The sequence below is a fragment of the Gymnoscopelus microlampas genome, assembly GCF_963454915.1.
Source record: "Gymnoscopelus microlampas genome assembly, chromosome: 14".
Taxonomy (NCBI): Eukaryota; Metazoa; Chordata; class Actinopteri; order Myctophiformes; family Myctophidae; genus Gymnoscopelus; species Gymnoscopelus microlampas.
In genome coordinates, this window is record NC_139951.1 from 25,353,363 (window position 1) to 25,372,607 (window position 19,245).

Here is a 19,245-nt window from a genome sequence, read left to right on the forward strand (position 1 = left end):
TTTGAGTGGCGATTTGAAGCTTGTTGTGATTGTGTGACACATTGCATTTATTGTTGTCAAGAGTAAATGTCTCATTTGTAGCACTATGTCTGCGGCAAGCTCATTTCTGAAAACAAATGTCATGTTGAAAGGTCAGACCTTTTAAGATGTCAGCATAAAGAAATAATAGGAGACATGCGCTAAAATGAGTGGGAACAGCTCTCATAATGTAGTTATTTGATTCTTATCCCAACCTTGGATATAAACATGGAGACTAAGCCCAATTGTGGATCAACAACTCAAAATAACATCCATTCATTCTGAATTCCTTTTCAAAATCCAACAAGAAAAAAAAAACACAACTTTGGTCCTGAAAATTTGATGTCAAACAGTCGACATTCAGCACAATCCACTTCGACTTAAGAAAATAACACCTGTACCTGCTAATTCAGTCTCATTCATCTCAAGGCAGTCCTCGACATAATACAATCCAGCATGTGGATAGTTTTGAGTGCATTTAGTTATATTGATCTCTCTTACAACTCTCTCTAAATATATATATATCACAGTGCACTTCCAACCCTTCATTACTGTTGTATTAAAATCAAAGTACCTACAGTAGGGAGTAGTGTTAAGAAATTAAGATGTAACTGTGGGCTAATGAAATCTATGCAAAAATCATTCTGAATTAATATTTCATATCTTGGTTTGTCTAAGAAAACTGTGACACGGGTTAAAGTAAAATACAAAAATAAAATGCTTTTATGTTCTATTTTTGTCAATCATTTGCCTTTAAGTGTTGCCCTAGCTTGGACTCTACTGTAAGTTTCCTATTCCCTTTCTGACACAGCCTAACTCGGTGTGACATAAATTACTTCTGTGCACTGCAAAATACTGAGTGTTAAATAAACTCACTCTCAGAGTTCAATAAGATTTTGCAGTATAAGACCAGCAGAAGAGGACAAGATCTCTTCATAATCTAATATAAACCAAGACCTCTCCCTTATACAGCATTATTAATACACAGCTCATCAATTCTATGTCATTTACAGATATACAAGACAGACCTACTTAAACAAAAAGAAAAACATCAGAAAAACTAAACAAAAAAAATTAACACCAGAACAGATCATCAACAACCAAGACTGACGGTCTCAAAATGACATGGAGCAAATGTCATGGGCTGATACTACAAAAATAAAAACATCTCACACTCGATGCTACCAAGTCTGTTTTTTTTTGTTCTTCTGATGGTTAAGCAAAACCAAAACTAACTTATATTCAAAGGTTGATATTAATGCATGCAGAAAAACTGAGATCCTACAAGAAAAGTTATCTTTAATGAACTTCTATCATAATCTGTCTCATCTGATCATCCCTCTGAGGGAACAGAAAGGAATAAAGTCCCCCTCCACTTAACTCCTCTGGAGGTATGACGTTGACTATGCAAACTGTTATATGTGCAGAACTGCAGCTAGAGAACAGTTTTCACATTCTTCATATTATTGCTGTCGGGTGGAAATCTTGTATTATCATTTAAGAAAAGAAAACATTTTAAAATAGTGAAAATAGCCGATCTAAAACTCACGACACGACCTGAGCTTGTAAATCTGCAATTTTCACAACTTCTGTGCGACACCCTTGTTTGATGAATTAGGGCATTCATTTACGAAAAACATAAAAAGTTGAAGTATGGAGACAAGAGGTTTCTGCCCGACAGCAACAATATGAGGGGCTTCTCTGTACTTCCTCAAAATCTGAGTCGGCTGTATGATGTCACCAATATTCGTAGATCGAGGATTGTTCAATGAGGGAGAAAGAGTAGAGTAGCTTCCAGCCCCTTTTCCGAAAACCATGTTAAACAACTTACTTATCATACAAAGTGTTTGTACATACTTTAAAACAGGCCTGGAGGGGGACTTTACCATGGAGAAGCTATCTGACGTTGCCGGCCTGAAGAGTTCACAAGAAGCAAGAGGGAACCCACTCGCTTCCTTCACGTTTCAATTTAGGAGGGATACATGAGGTTAAAGAGATACAGTATAATGTAGCAGCCTTGTTGTCCCTCTTGGTTTAGGGTACGGATTTAAATCATATATAGTAGTGTTGTCAAAGTAGTGCTTTTTGGGAGGGTGTGGGGCGTTCCCTTTCGACTGAAAAAAACATTTAGATGAAGAAGAAGAGAAGATGAAAATGGAGATTCATCAAAGAGATAAAAAAAAATCTGTAGTGCAGCTCGATAACGTTAAGCTGATGGGTTTGTGATGGTGCACTCTGGAATGAACCATGTGCCGTGTGTGTGTGTGTGTGTGTATGTGTGTGTGCGCAAACACATCACACCGATGCGTGACAGTACGTCCTACAATGTTGCTGCTGAGCTGGTCAGACCATAGGCCGGGCTTGGGGGGGGGGCATGTGTGTGGGGGTCAAGGTTGAGGGAGAAGGTTCTACATGGCGAAGAGGCCGTCCTGATCTTGACGGTCTGCCGGCTTTTTGCGGCTCGGGGTTCCCTGCGCAGCCCCTGGTTCACCATTGGGGGGCGACGGAAGGCTGGGTGCCATCTCAGCTGCTTTGGCTCTCTCCTCTAGGAATTTGTCAAACTCTGGAAGAGAGGAAGGCAAAAGGAATGTGGAGGGAAAATTGTGGGAGATTTGGCATCTGGGAATAAAATGGCAAATACTGAATGTAGCCCATGGTCAGGGTAGAAAAACTACTGAAGAGAACAACAGGTCTCACCTTCACTTGTCACTCCTTCCTCGCCTTCGTCTCCTTTCTGTGGAGAAAGGTAAAAAAAAAGAAGTTTAAAACTAAGTCTAAAGAATGGCAAAGTCAGCAATGTTTGCTTCACAAAATGTTAATACACTGCAAACCAGAAATGTTTCCTATGCCCACAATTATAAAGTCTGTTAGAAAGCACCTTCTACAGTCTCGCTGTGGGAAAACTTACCGTATGGATGGATTGTCATTCAACAGCTGTTGATATTATTTTCCATTCTTACACTCATGTTCAATTATCTACTGTACCAGTGAGCACCAACACACAGATATAGGCTAACCCTTTCATAAAGTAATTTTGCCCCACCCCCATCCTAAAACAAAACAAACCGTTAGTAACTAATGAAAATGCTACAGTGGATACACACACACACACACACACACACACACGTGATTGGTCACAAAGTGAGGAAATGTAAGGGTGAACGGGTTACGTTTGCACTTTAAAAACCAGACACAGGTTGAGAAGGGAATAGTACACACCATGGAAAAGAAAAAATAACAAATAAGGAGTCAGGCAGAAGTAAAATCATGATGATCTCACCACATCAGTACACAGCCACTCCTCTATGTCATCCATGACAGAGGATTGGCCTCCAGCAACCTAGGGGGCAGCACCCAAACACCGCCACAGGTGGCCGGGGCAGCAGGGCCACAACAGAAAATATCCCACCCCACAAAAAAAAAAGAAAAAAAAGGGGAAAAAAAACAACAAAATAAAATATAATAAAAAGCAATTTAACTTGAATGTCAACTTAACGGTAACTTAAGAATGGATTTGTGAAAAGCAAGCAAAATTTAATGGAAAACGGCCCTTATTTATCAATCCAACGTAGAAACCAGCGCAGATCCGACAGCAGGAATCATCTCACGACAGGGTTTACAATGTGATTTGTGAAACGGCTGTATCCCGACAATCACAGCGTAAGAATGGTCGAGTGTCACCAAGTAACATCTCCAGGTGCTCTTCTGATACTAGACCAAAAAAGTTATGTGTACCCCTGATAATACAGTATGCCCCATCAAGCATTTGGTTTGGTACAAATGGACATGTAGTGATACTTAGTTGAATTAAAACAAAATAGTTACTTACATTGATAGTAACTGTATATCCACGTTTATAAAACAAAAAAAGTTTAGTCTCAGGTATGTATACTATAACTCGGTCATATTTCTTGTAGTGGAGCTATGGCAAGTATGCCAATATAGTGGCCAATGCGGCGTCTACGTATTTATGCCTATGGTGTTCATAAATGTGGCAGCTGCAAACGATTTTAATATAACGCCCTTAAATATTGTCCCCTCGAGTTTATGACCTGAAGAGCCGGAATACAGCATGGAGATCAATATTTTAACGTTGCAAGTCCAATAGAGCAAAATAGAGAAGTAGTGCCTTGCTCTTGCCACCATGTTTAGGAAATATAGCCTGGCAAGGCTGCCATCACAAATGACCTGAACATTTATGGAGAGATACATTTAATAAATATATATTTATGATCGATGAATAAGTAATTATTAATGGATGGTGGCTGTTGTATCGTATGGTGACCTATTCCTGATTCCCGCTGAGGTCCTGGTTGCTAAAATCCCCAACGTGGAGAGCACCTGCACTGGCAGTAGGTATGGCATGATTAGAGCATCGGATGTATCTCCTTAACTGGGGTTCCAAATTGTGGCATAGGACATGCCATGAAAAGATTGATGTTACTGATTGAGCATCTAACCGATAACATTACAAATATGTTAGAATGTTATCAATTTCTTGAATTTAAGTGCTTGTAATTAATTCACCTGTTAACCCTGTTAATTGCAAACAATTTGGAAATACCTATTCACGGTAGGCAATGTTAGGGATATAATACATAGGGTTAGTTTACATTAGATTTTAGGTTACACATTTTTTAACTTGAATAAGTGGCTGCTGCATATGTTTAGATACCTGTCAGAATGTCTGACTATTCTGCATTGCAAGTGTACGATGAAAAACATTTGCATATATGAACCGAGACGCTCGCGGCAAATTGATGACAGATTGTTAAATGCCGAAATGAGAATTGCGTTGAAAGTTTGATAAGTAAGAGCCGCTGTCTTTGAACAGTGTGCAAAAATCACACTGATGTGAGACATATCAATCAAACAAACAATGCACACTCACACCAAAACAAAAGAAAATACATTACATAATTAAATTGGGCATGCCATGGAATGCCAGCAAGCCTAAATAGGGCAAATGCCATCATGCCTGGCTGACAGCAGGGCAGGAAATAACATTTATATAATAACTGGCTGCAGTGGCACTGGTGGGTTCCAAAGTTAACCTGTCAATTTCACTATTCCACCAGGCAAGTAGATTCATGGGATAGAAAGCGCTTGTCTATGATTAGTTGATTGACTGACATCTTTATTGATCATGAAAATCAATATAATAACATACATCTGACCCACCATAAAAATAATCTGACAGCTTGTTTCCATTGCAGTCCTTAACTTGACTTGGCCTACTAGTAGTAGGCAGAGAAAAGCTTGGGAGCATTTGGCCATTGGCTGTTTATGGGCAAGTCTGTAGTTTTTGCAATGACTCATCATAACACTTAACTGGTTTTGTCATGTAGAGTTTATCTACATTTTCTCAGTTGCTCATATTCTTCTCAGTTACCCATTATTATTTGCCAGCAAGCACAACATGAATATATGCTAATGACACATGCAGATACTGTATATCATATCTAGGCGCTCAGTGATTTGAACGGCCTAGCCAGGCATGTGGAATGTCCTTGTGAATAAGTGCTGTGCTGAATAAAAACAAATGTTATACGGTCCTGTGTTGTCTGCCAAGGATTTGGGCTGACTTAGGTTTTATGAAACAGATGAAGTGGTTCAATCCTGCTTTTTGCAATCAATAATAATAAGTCATTTATTTTAGTTATTATTTCCATGCCCTGCTACAGGTCAGTAGAGTGAAAGCTGAAGGCGGGGGGTATTATGCCAAAGCCATGCATTTCCACTGGGACTTAAGTCTTCATTCAGTCTGGTAAGTGTCTTATTAGTAAGTGGAATCAAAATGTATGAGTATTAATGAAATAGCACTTGCTTTGCTTCAGCAATTCCTATACTGTAGTTAGCAAAAGGCATTCAAACTTTGCTAAAAGCCTTTATAGTGCTGACAGTTGACAGCTGACGGCTTACCTTTCCAAGATTACAGAGCAAAAAAAATATATATATATATAATTATAATAAATAAATAATCCAAAGGACAAATACAAATGTATGAATGAAAATTACTACAAGTCTTGAATGCTAAGACCTGGGTAAGCAAAAAAGCTATTTAACCCAGCAGCAAAGTCAACAAACAGCTCTCAAACGCATGTGGAAAAAATGCCAGCTTGGTGAGGTTACAGCCCACTGTGTGCATACTCACACAAGACACACACACATACACACACACAATTAATGTATGTTGAAATGATAGCGTTTGCCTAGAAGTGATGCCTATAATAAATATAAAAGAAGACAGAGAAGCCTATGTGGGAAAGCTTGCATCGTTGAGGACTCACCCCTCCGATGGTTGGTTGTCGTATGTCCAGAGTGGGTGGGGGAAGGCTACTTGTGGCATTGCTGTCTTCCACAGATGCCCTGGGACGCGACACAGACATATCGGCTACATAAGGAAAAATGCTTCTCTTTCTCTCTCTCTGCAGTGCAGTGCGTGCAGTCAGTGTGTGCGGGCGTGCGGTCACGGTGTGCACAGAAAGGTTGTGGTAATAAATCAAAAACAATTTAGGTAGGCTATATGGCCATAGCTGGTCTTAAAGGACGACTTCACCACTTTTCAACATATCTTCATATAATAGGTCCTCACTAATGCTCATGATAAAATGATACAATTTGTTTCTACTTGGTCTGTGTCTCATAGGAGGGCTGTGGACAGTCCAGAAACCCGTCTACCAGTGACATCATCGTTAGGCAGGATTTTTTTTTCCAAAAAGATTTTAAAAAATGTATTCAGATTTTTATTAAGGCGAGAACAATGGGATCTATTATTGCATTGCAACTTTCCAGGAATACAAAGCCTGCAGTTTCTATTAGCTTGGATTCCCCATCGATGATGTCACTGGTAGACGGGTTTCTGAACTGTCTACAGCCCTCCTCTGAGACACAGACTGATTAGAAAAAAATTGTATCGCTTTATCATGAGCATTAGTGAGGACCTATTATATGAAGATATGTTGAAAAGTGGTGAAGTCGTCCTTTAAGTTGAAGCGCAAAGTCTGTGGGGAAGATACAGCTTTGCACCAGACCACGCCTGGTTTTAAGATCAACACGCTTACTATATACATACACATACAATAAGAATAGGACGTTTCTTGATATCCGGATATTTCATAATAGTTCATTAAAATATATCCATTATTTGATTTTTTTTTATTGCCCAGCCTTACTTACGTCTTGCATGGTGGTTCAGACAGAACTCCAGTTCTGGTTTGGGCGAACATGTCAAAGTCATCCTGTGCAGCAGGTGGAGGTGGTTTGCAGCTGGGCAAGGAACTCAAAGTTCCACTTACACTATCTGAACCCATGTCTGAACAGGTTTAAACAAAAACACAACAGAAATTGGTGTTACAGTTGCCAAAAGCAGAATGTGATCAAATCTATGCTTTCTTCCTCACGCGCTACAGGCAATTAGAATACGTTTCTTTTGCAAAAGAAAGTTGTTACAGAATATTGTCTTGAGTCTAAAATATGTGTTTTTATGCATCTGAACTTTACTACATCAGGGGTGTCAAACTGAGCTAATATTAAATTCCTCCATCAGTTCCTAGATGACCAACATCACAAGCCAGCTTATAACAGCGGAGTAATAATGGTCAGAGTCAAGGTCCTTAAACACCAGGAGCGTTAATTTTGTGCAATTAATTTGCATTAATTTAAACTGCTGTTGTGTCATGAGTACATCAACACAGAACGTTGAATATATAGAGGCCATAAAGCGACGTAATTATTTTTCTAAACAAGGTCAATTTTTTTCAACAGAAGTAAATCAACCTGTTATGTGAATGAATTTGATGTGAAATATTTGCAACGAGTTTTGGGATCGTTCATTCGTCACGTTTTCGGTGTGTAGGGACCGTCAGTGGCCTGGCTCCATCCACACTTTGGCTATTCAAAAATCGTGAAAATGTGTGCAAATCTTTGAATATATATATTCTTTTAAAGCGAACCTTTTTAACTCAAAGCTTTGCTTCTGGGGGGTCCCTGGAACAAAATATTTTGAGGTGGGGGTCGGCGGCCAAATTTTGGGGGACATGAAAAAGTTTGAGTACCACTGATATAGAAACATACGTTTTTCAGAATACTGTTGGGATTTAGAAGACATTTGTAGAATCGGCTTCAGGTCTTAATGGTTAAGTAAGTGCAAGAGAAAAATAATGTTACTCAATCTAAGATAACCCTTGTTATTCTTCAGAGGGTCGGTCCATCAATGATGACACCACCAATCACTCACTACCTCACAAATTACATGATCTTAGCTACTTGCTGGTAACAAGGTGGTGGTGTCACAAACCGAGGCCAGCCAGGCGTGAAGCCAAAGAAGGGGAAGAGGGCCCGGCCGTCGGAGCGATGAGGTTGGGGGGCAGGCTGGTGGCTGGAGCGGTGCTGGGCATGTTGCTGACCACAGCTGGAGAGCCGGGGCCCAGGTCGATCAGGTTGTCCTCTGTAGCCTCACTCAGCACCTGGCACAAAACAAGAGTTGGGGAATGACGGTCACTTCAAAAAGGGGTATGACTGACACCTAGACTGTAGGTATTACTGTACCCCCTTAAATGGAGGAGAAGAGAATATTCATTAGGGACAGTGGCTGCAAGTTCAGCGACAATAATTCCCTTGGTGCAAGTTCAAGGAAGTACCTTATAACCGTGCTTTATAAATTAAAACACTCCCAAGCGTGTAGTGAAAATAAATAAGGGCATGTGCATACATTCACATTACTATTTACTGGTTAATTCCAGGAAAAGCGTGAAAATGGTTAAACAAGAAACAAAGCTCATTATGGAACAGTTTTTCTTAAGGGGGCTGACGGTGGCAGTCAAGAATATTGTTGAATTACACGCAGAGTTGAGATTCATTCAAGTATTTGCTCACAGAACAGGGTGTGACAGTAGTTTAGAGTGATGATGCAAGACCATGAAACCTGCTGACATTCTTGACAGGGTATTGCTGCATTATTAACTGAACGCATTATGCCCTGGGTGTTGGTCATATATTAAATACCCCTTAAGAAGCTAAAGAGAGCGCAGGGAGGGAAAGGATAGGAGGAACACCGAGGTGCTTTAGGCTAATTGGTACTTCATTGCACAACCCTTTCGCTCAACAAAAATGACTATATTAAAACAGAAAGAAGTGTTGATGTGGGTCACGTTGACTTTGTCTACTGTCGAAGATGTTGCCGAAAGGTTCGTGTGACAAAGCATAAATTAAGCCTCGCTCATAAGCTGTGGCTTATCACTTAACATAACTCAAAGGCAGAACATCAGAGATTATGCTAAATGATGAGAATAGCTCAGTGACTCTATGACAGTATGTACTGTTCCAACACAAAAAAAGCATGTACTCCATTACCAACTGTCAATCAATATCTGCCTCTGGGTCTTTTTACTATGGGGACAGCTTTGTCAAAACATGCTATATGGGGCAAATCATATTGATGGAGGAAGAACCCATATTATCCAGCCTTGTTTTAACAGCTCCTCTGGGGCCAAAATACAGAACATACATAGTACACCAGGGAGGGTGACAAATACATTCATACTTGCCTGCCTCAGCTAGCCATAAAAAAGACGCACACGAAAACAGAAAAGGAAAAAACAAACAAACAATGAATACCATTAACATGCCGTGTTGGAAGACATTGGGTCGGCATGACGACAAGCACTTTTTGAACAGGATGAGCAGCAACAGCACATGCAAATTTAGACAGTTGATAGTGAAATTAAATCAGGGAGGGAAACGACCGCCAGCCTAGCAGTGCCACAGGTGCATGGTAACTAACTAGAGCTGCAGCTATGGATACTTTTCTTAGCGACGATTCTACCAATTACTTTTCTGATTAATCGAATAATCAAGCAGCACGTTTTTTGATATAATTAGTTTTATTTTTCATATATCAACAAATCTTTTTTTTTTATAGATTCATTCCTTAAGCCCTATTTTATACTTCGTCGTACATCAGCATAGCACCAAAATTGCAAAAATATCAGATCTACAAGCTCACAACATGCGACACATTATGAGCTTGTAGTAATCTTTTTCCCCCACAAAATCTATCAATTTCTTCAAATTAAAATAGATAATCAATATTTTTTTTATCTTTGACTGGTGCACCCTAGTGGTAACCAGACCTCATTTGGAGGACATTCTCTGCAAAAAAAAAAAAAAATCAAGCTGGCTGGTAGTCAATATTAATTGTTATCAAATTCCCTGGCAAATCTACCAGCCATCGAGGCCAAAACAGGGTTTGAAGCCAGTGGACACTGGCTTCAATGAATGACACGAAAAAAAGGAAAACATTTGCTGAAAAAATAAAAACTCCATGCAATGAGGGATGCAACTGTAACACAGAACAAGTAGCAGGAAGCATTCAGATCGTGTGAAACTGTGTGAGTGATGCAGCAGTTGGATGTTTAACCACGTGAGGTGAAGGTGGTTCACCTGACTCACCCCATTGTTGGCGCTCTGAACAGAAGACCGCCCTGACCTAAACCTCTCGTACCTGATGGAGGAAAATAACAAAAAGAGAAAGAAAAGAACAATGAATGAACACTTAGGTACGCTCAGGTACTCTTCTTTGCCGACATGCATCATCAGAATTCCTTGTATCTGTGTTAAGAAGGGGGGTGTTCTAACCTCTCATAGCGTAGGAAGATGTTGTTGAGGTCATCGTTAACATGGAGCAACTCTTCGGTGACCTCCTCGTTGGAGACACAGGAGATGAGCTCCATTATCCTCTGTTGCATGGCTCTACAGGTCCTGTTCAGCTCCTAAATACACAAAAATCAATGCATGAAAACAATTTCTTTCAGATGTAGCCCCCTCTAGTGGCCTCTGGAATCTTTTTTTTTTTGCTTTCAATGTTACCGATGTAGAGCTGAAATGTATACTTTTTTTGAAGGATGGTTGGAGGTGGTAGGAGACACTCACGTGTGTACACACACACACACACACACACACACACACACACACACACACACACACACACACACACACACACACACACACACACACACACACACACACACAGAGAGTTGGGTCTAACCTGCAGTAGTTCATGGTCTGAAGGGTCCTCCTGTCCCGGTACCATCTCTGTAAGCATCTCTGACATCACCTTGGTGTTCCCGCGCACTATGTCCAGCTCACTGCGCAGCCGGCAAATCTGGAGGGCATGGGAGACAATAATCTAGATCAAGGGTGTCCATTATAATGAAGTGGACCTGAAAGCCTAGAGCCTCCCTTAAGGCTAACAATATTAATATTACTTACAACAGCAGTTAGGCCCAAGTTGTTTTTTACCCTCTTATTATTTTGACAAATACAGCTGTCAGAGGTGTTACCAGTACCTGAATGGCTGTGCAAACAGGCATGCGTTGTCAGAAAACAAATATCTAAATTAAAACAAACTTTTCACTGCTGCAGCGGTAGGACCGCGCTGTCCTATCGTACCTGCTCAGGCGTGGGGTTGATAGAGCCAGATGCGTGAATGTTTGGGACCTGAGGGAGGGTGGCGTAGGCTGGGGGGACAGTGTGCGAAGCGGGCTGGGGCGCAGGCTGGGGCTGAGGTGGAGGCTGTGGCTGAGGCTGGGGCTGGGGCTGAGGCTGTGTGGGGGCAGTGTACTTCTGAAGGGCCGACTCCCCCTCCGGAGCAGATGCCAGCTTTAAAGAAGAGACACAGATAACGTTAAGAGTAATTGAATGAGTCCAATCAGCATATATATATATATATATGTATATGAATGAACACATGCTGCATAAGGTTGCACAATTAGTGTAATTGCATTTTCATATCTTATCCATCTTAACTAATAGGATATGTCTATAATAGCACATTACATTCATTTAAAATGCCCTCATTTAGATGAATAAAAAAACTGAAAGTAACATGCTGAAAGTAACTTTCAGCATGTGCTCTGTGTGTGTGTGTGTGTGTGTGTGTGTGTGTGTGTGTGTGTGTGTGTGTGTGTGTGTGTGTGTGTGTGTGTGTGTGTGTGTGTGTGTGTGTGTGTGTGTGTGTGTGTGTGTGTGTGTGTGTGTGTGTTTGTGTGTGTTTGTGTGTGTGTGTGTGTGTGTGTGTGTGGGCCCCCTACCCGCTGAGGTGTGTGTATGGGAGACAGTGTCTCCAGGTCTGACATGGGGAACTCAATGCCTTTCCTCTTCAGCTCCTCGTAGATGTGAACAACACCTGTGAGGTCTGGACTACTCCTGAAAGCATCAGCCCAGGCCTAGAAGAGAGGAGGAGAGGAGCAGAGGACGGCTATTTACCAGTACAACCTCAGAGACATGGGGAATGCGTTGTCGATGCAGAACACCCCCTACCCACCCCCCCACACACACTAAGATCTGTATAGCTATAGCACTAAAAGTGTCAGTGAGTGAACTATGATACAGTCTTGAGAACTAGGACAAAAAAACAAAATAAAAGAAAGAGTTGATGATGGTAAAGTATGACACCGCAAAGAAAGGGTTGATGTAGAGATGAGACAGCAGAGAAAGGACTGATTGTAGAGATGAAACAGCAAAGAAAGGGTTGATGTAGGCATGACTCAGCAAAGCAGGGGATGACAGAGGAGAGTAACTAGGCATAAACTGTGTTTTCACTACAGTGCCAACAATTTGCATAACTTGCTGGAAAGGCAATGGGAGAGGCGGTTTTCACATGCCCTCTTTGGCAGTAAAGGTGCTGGTAATGCCTGATATGCGACCGTGTTAATTTGTTTATTTTCTCGCGGTATAGCAGGCTACTTTATACTCGTGCGAGAGGTGACTGTACGCATGCAAGACTGTAACGTCAAAAGAACTGAGGATAAACAAACGGTTTTGTATTTTTTTTTTTTTTACTCTCAATCAATCAATCATTCATTATCACGGGGACAGTGGAGTTGGCTGATCGGTTTCTAGCCTAAAATCTCATGTCCAAGACGACATATCTTGAAATGCCAAGTATCGCTTGTTCTTTTTTTAAACAGCCACTTATTAAATCATATTAAAGACAGCTGTGTGCTGCAGTGTGTTGCGACTTGTGAGGACTGTGAGTAGTGGCCGTCTCTTTCTTTCATCTCTCTGAGAGAGTGAGACTCACCCACCCTCTCCCTATAACGGAGCTAATCGTAGTTGGACAAGCCACCCCCATGCAACATATGTATTCTCAGAGTTATGTCAACATTGCTTTGAAGCTTTTGTCACTGAACAGTTTTGGTACATGCAGCCTGTCACACACTCTCTCTCTCGCTATTAATTTAAAGCCTGCTGGCTCTATTCAAAGTGATGGTCGCTCTCTTTGTTGAAACCAATGCACGCTCGACCACGATCCCAAACAGTAGAACGCTCTCTCACTCGACGCTCGCTCTTTCTCTTTGTCAGCGTCATCACGCTATCCCGGTACTTTGATTTCTAGCGTTTTCACTACAGGGAAAATATTATTCCGCCAGTAAATGCCGGATTACTAGGATGCTTGCCGTAACATTTCGAACACTGTGACCAAAACTGCCGCCACACAAGATCAGTCCCTGTTTTTTCACATGAGATGGATTTTAAAAAATCCACTATACTTTCTGCACTTGTGAAAACGGGGTATCTCTCTAATTTAGTTTTTCCAACACTGTAAAAGCATTCCTTCACCAAAGCTACAAAGCTCTTGGTAACTGTTGGCCCAGTATATATATATATATATATATATATATATATATATATATATATATATATATATAAATAAAACCTCCAATGGTCTCTTCTTTTCTTTTTTACAAAATACATTTTACAAGGACTTTGAATGGAAAACCTGCTCTTGGATGAACAGAATGCTGCTCAGTAACTATGAAACCACTAGTCGCTTTGATCTGAATCCAGAACTTCCACATCCGAGAAATATTTTGGAGAACCTCTTTTAAATCCACTTATTGCGGTGAAAAAGCAACATACCCCTCAAAGTGAAGCCATTACCACTATCAGCTGATGCTGGACAGCCCTCTGGAATAATAAATGATTATCAATAGTATGCTTCAATTCGAAAGCCTGATTTATTCTTTCGCCGCACTATGTTGTTGCTCGCCAAAAGTAACCAATCTACAAGCATTGACACTTGTGAGCTTATAAATTAAACCTAATGTATCCACCAACCTCTTCCACATTATTGTCATCTTGCCTTTACCAGCTGTGAACTCCTCAAAAGTGTAATTATTTCCAGTACAGCACCTCCAAATAAAATCCATGATGGCTGAGAGAGTTACTTGTAAATCCTTATGTGATCTTAGATTGGATGTAGTTGCTCCCACTGCGGATATATTTCCCCGGCATATTGCCTCATTCAAATTCACCCGCTAGCCCACATCACCTGGCTCCATGTCAAAATGTTCCGAAATATGCAAGGTAACATTTGGCTAAGAAAATAGGTAAATTGGCTGCATCAATTATATACACTGCATTTTACCACATAGAGAAACTGTGTTTCTGTCTTTTGCATTTGTGTGTGTGTGTGTGTGTGTGTGTGTGTGTGTGTGTGTGTGTGTGTGTGTGTGTGTGTGTGTGTGTGTGTGTGTGTGTGTGTGTGTGTGTGTGTGTGTGTGTGTGTGTGTGTGTGTGTGTGAGAGAGTCTATAAATTCACGAAACTCTTGTGTGTAGTGGGCAGAATTTCCTCTTTTGTCAACAAAAGTGCACTCAGGACTCTTGCCGGAGTCCTCATTCAATGCCACTTTGACCATGCTTGAGCCTCCTGGTTTTCCGACATCTCAATGTCACTAAAGACCAAGCTTCAAACCTCCCAAAACAAACTGATTCAATTACTTCTCGGCCTGGGGCCCATGAGCCACCTTTTTCCAACACATTGCTAGCTCAGGGTAGAGGACAGACCGGGTTAAGCAATTAAAAATGGGATTGGCTATCAAGATAGTAAATGCGACTTTGCCCTCAATACCCGCATATCTGACTAAATACCTAAAAAAGGTGAGCGACACACACAGCCACAACACTAGAGGGAGCTACAACAACGATCTGGTAACACCCACCTATAAAACAAACATGGGTAAAAATGTAGATTACTGGCTTCCTTTAAAACAGGCCTGAAAATCCACCTTTCAAGAGGCCAAATAGGAAGGTGATTATATTTGTGTTTATATGTGATGATATTGTATTTTGGTGTTATTTTTAATGCCATGTTGATTAATTGAATATAGGACCTCAATGCGTGATCCTTTTAGACCAAAGTGTATGACTGTACTCGTGCTGTTTGCATTTCTGTTTAATAAAATATTCAATCAATCAAGTGTATGTATGCATGTTTTAAGTATGTACGTATCTATGTATGTATGACTGTCTCTGGCATGACTCGGAAAGCTCAACACCGTGGTAATATACATCACATAACTGATGTGTTGCGGTTATTGTCCCAGGCTAACACCACTCTAAGGAAGTGCTAGCTAGTAGCTACTGGATAACCAAACTTCAAAAGGAGTCAGACCATGAGTAATCAAGTTTTGGTGAGAGAAATAATAGTTGGTAATGTCTTATTCCTTAACCCATTAAAACCGGGAAAGCATATGTGTCACTTCGTGCCGCAAGCTTGTACATCTGCTATTTTTGAACATTTTTTAAAAATATTGAAAGTGTGAGAACTAGTGATTCAGAAGGCATTTGTAGAATTGGTAAGTAGAGTAAAAATGCACTGACATAGCGACATATTTACTCTTACACCGCTGTAACGACATAATCCAATAGGAAGACTCCAGCTAAGTACTCACACTGCAGTACCATAGAATCATAATACATATTTATAGGTTATAGAGGTGCATAACCTTGAATAGATCTATTGTAAATTCGAGTCGTTAGCCAATTCTGCTTGCCTCTCAACCACAAATGTCTCTGGGAAGCATGCTCATGGCTTCCCTGGAGGAAATTAGACCGGCCCACCTGAGCCTACCAAGGTTACCTGAGCTAGAACAGTAACTAGAAACCGTCTGGAGCATGGGCATGCATAGGCTCTACACAGCCACTGTACAATACATCATCATCTGAGGCTCTGCTCGTGGATCACAGAACAGCACAACCCCCTGGGGGCCCTGGTAGTCTCACGTGTATAGTATCAAACCCCATAGGGTCTGCTTTACACCTCTCATCTCAAATCTCAAAGTCGTAGCCCATCTCTTCACAGGGGCAACATCCACAACTGGCCTAAGCCTAACAAGCTGAAAATAACCTGCATAATGTTTCAGCCAAGCAATCTGATTGGTCAAAAAAAAAAAATCTAGCTATGCTGAGAGCAGCTGGGCTTTGATTATTACTGCATCAACTCCTATGGTAACTAGGTCGCGAGTTGGTGATCTTTCTTGATTATTGTTTTTCGGTTACAATTCATTTACACTGCTGTTGACTGTTCAGACAGCACACGTGTCCTCGGCTGACACGACTCATTTACAGTATGTGGTGGCCATTGTACAATACCATTGAGGATTTTCCTTACCATGATTATAGGTATGTCTCAATGTCTGGGTTGCCACTAGCGAGTCACATCACTGTGTCATACCTCTAATCACAGTAAAGAATGCCCTCATGGGGTAATTACAACATCATGTTAACCATACCTGAATCAAGGCGAGGACTTTGTCTTGTACAATGGTGGGAGGGTTGTTTTTGGGAGAGATGATTTTAACAAGCACCCCATCGATGAAGTCCCTACTGGTTACAAGGGCATGGAAACGATGGCCACAGTTCTTCACGCATGTCTCAAGGACCTAAAGGGGAGAGAGGTAGGGAGGGAGAGAGAGAGAGTTTCAGAAAATGCTTATAATCGCACAAAATGTTAAAACTAGTCAGACAAGTTCTTCTCACACAGTGAAATGTAACCCACGTGGGAGAATGTTCACAACATAACAGAGTTAGATTAACACTCCGGGTTTCACTGTGTAGGAACCATTATTGTGCATACATGAATGAATACAAACAACAAATGTCCTTTATCTCACATTCTGAACCTACTGCCCCAATTGCCATCAAGTTATACATCCATCGAAACCTTTAAAATACTGTATACTAACTTAACCCATTAAGACCTGGAACGCATCTGTGTCACTTTAGATTTCTTTGGCTATTCAAAAATAGCAGATATACAAGAGTGCCGCGCTATGAGCTTGTAGATCTGCTATTTTTTTCAAAAAACTGTTAGGATTTAGAAAACATTTTTAAGAATCGCCTCAGGTCTTAATGGGTTAAAAACTGTGAACAGTGTGATCATATTTTAATGTACCTATTGTTAAGATCTCCACTTTTTACCTCAGGGGAAGAATTCATATTTATCTCATTACGATTAAGAACAAGTATAATACTAAAGCTGTGTTATGGTAAAATGACCCACCCAGACTGTTATGATAATGACATCATAATAACGGTGTCATCTCCCAATCACTTCCATTCACACGTTCACTCACCGTCAAAGCCAGCATCACTTCCCTGTAGTTCCTGTTGCCATTCAGCCTTTTCTTCACTGCTTTGATGGCATCCTTTGGCCTGTACACGCCCGCACGCACGCACGCACGCACGCACGCACACACACACACACACACACACACACACACACACACACACACACACACACACACACACACACACACACACACACACACACACACACACACACACACACACACACACACACACACACACACACACACACACACACACACGGTGAGACTAGGACAATGCGGCAAGACTTTTTTTACAACAAAGCAAACACAATAGTCAAGAAAGCAGTGTTGAGATTTTATGACAGGCATTGGTGTAGTGTGCCATAAGAATGCACAGTGAAACACAAGCTGAAGCTGTTAATGATTCTCTCCCGTGGTGTTTACACTGACCCTTCTACTGTTACATAGTAAGCGATCAGAGGGGAATATTTAGAAATAAATTACTTTTACTATTGTAAAACTACTATTGCATACTGTACCTGCTTCAGGTTGTGCATGTATGACAATCTAATAATATAAGTACGTGACTTTGTTAGTTGGAGATATATCGGGCCAATCATACAATTCCACAGCGAGATAAAGAAAAGTGCAATTGCTCTATTTATAGATTTAACTGATATTATGGGTGTGTGAGTCACCACACCCAGTTATCATCCACTGATCAAACAAGACATGGACTTCATACAACAACTTTCTTGCACAAGGTTAATGTTGGGGGAAGTCAGATAAGAACTTATAGGCCTGTGAAAAATCCAGCAGCAAACCATAGTGTCTGCCTTGGTACCCGACAGCCAGATGTACAGTAACTGTGGGGCTGAGGCAAAGTAATGACTGCCTTCCACGCAGCAGTTTTGCTCTGCCAATACAATTAGCATGAATCAAGCACCACTACAGTTAATCAATAACATATCATGGAGATCACTCGATTCTCCATGGATATTACTCACCCATCCTCTGTTTCATTGATGATGTCACAGATTTCCATGTTAAGGGTCCAGTCTTCACTTTGAAGAGAGCCATCGGTGGCCCTCTCTGGAAACCAAACAATTAGAAGATAATTTAGGATGGTGAAAACATCTCATATGACTGTTATCTGGAACGCCATCTACATACTGTTGCTAACTAGCTTGGCTAACGTTAGCTCAGCTGTCATCCAGGGCAGCAAACTGCTGCCCTGGATGACAGCTGAGCTAACGATAGCCAAGCTAGTTAGCAGAGAACCTACACACGTCAACCGCGTGACTAATGTCAGAAAACAACTCGCCGGTCTGATCGTTATGAACTATATAATATGAGCTCGATGACAGATCTTAACGTTAGCAAGTAGCTGGCAGGCTAACCGTGGCTCGCCAGTTGGACACAACTCATTGACACAGTTATAACACCATGGCAACCAACTTATATACATTAACAGACCGTGTATAATATATTCGATGGCATTCGATATTATTTCTGAAGCAGCAGAGGATACGTACCAATGCAATGCCCCACCGGGGTACTGTAAGGATTTCCCAAAAGGAACTCCATCTTGCTCGACAACAAACAAGTCAATCCATGGGATGATTCTTTGGGAAGTGCACGGCATGCTCCGCCCACCAAACCGTGTCATTGGCCAATGAATCCTGATTCGGAACGTGATTGGATGGCTGATAGAGACCCATCATGAGAGTCTGGCCATGGTAAATAAATGGCATCAAAGACTTGTTAGAAGATCAATAGAAACTCCACGCCAATGTGTTTTTTTTTCTTTTCGTTTTATTCATTTTAACA

General features: G+C 41.0%; 1 protein-coding gene across 3 annotated transcripts in view; it reads right to left on the reverse strand.

The window, feature by feature from the left end:
- Positions 1-19,038, reverse strand: part of tom1l2b (target of myb1 like 2 membrane trafficking protein b) — a 20,187-nt gene extending 1,149 nt beyond the window's left edge. The window contains exons 1-15 of one of the 3 annotated variants that reach the window (XM_084078683.1): positions 18,951-19,038; positions 18,423-18,507; positions 17,440-17,518; positions 16,597-16,746; positions 12,111-12,245; positions 11,470-11,679; positions 11,066-11,182; positions 10,657-10,790; positions 10,471-10,522; positions 8,318-8,486; positions 7,198-7,333; positions 6,309-6,387; positions 3,299-3,358; positions 2,716-2,752; positions 1-2,581 (exon numbers count right to left, since the gene is read on the reverse strand). The exon at positions 1-2,581 is cut by the window's left edge and continues 1,149 nt beyond it. In XM_084078683.1, coding sequence (XP_083934809.1) covers positions 2,427-2,581; positions 2,716-2,752; positions 3,299-3,358; positions 6,309-6,387; positions 7,198-7,333; positions 8,318-8,486; positions 10,471-10,522; positions 10,657-10,790; positions 11,066-11,182; positions 11,470-11,679; positions 12,111-12,245; positions 16,597-16,746; positions 17,440-17,518; positions 18,423-18,507; positions 18,951-19,002 — 1,650 coding nt within the window. In that variant the 5' untranslated portion in view covers positions 19,003-19,038 and the 3' untranslated portion in view covers positions 1-2,426. Of the gene's footprint in view, positions 2,582-2,715; positions 2,753-3,298; positions 3,359-6,308; positions 6,388-7,197; positions 7,334-8,317; positions 8,487-10,461; positions 10,523-10,656; positions 10,791-11,065; positions 11,183-11,469; positions 11,680-12,110; positions 12,246-16,596; positions 16,747-17,439; positions 17,519-18,422; positions 18,508-18,950 lie in introns of all 3 variants that reach the window. The other 2 variants (XM_084078682.1, XM_084078684.1) reach the window with 2 other exon arrangements.
- Between the last annotated feature and the right edge of the window lie 207 nt (positions 19,039-19,245).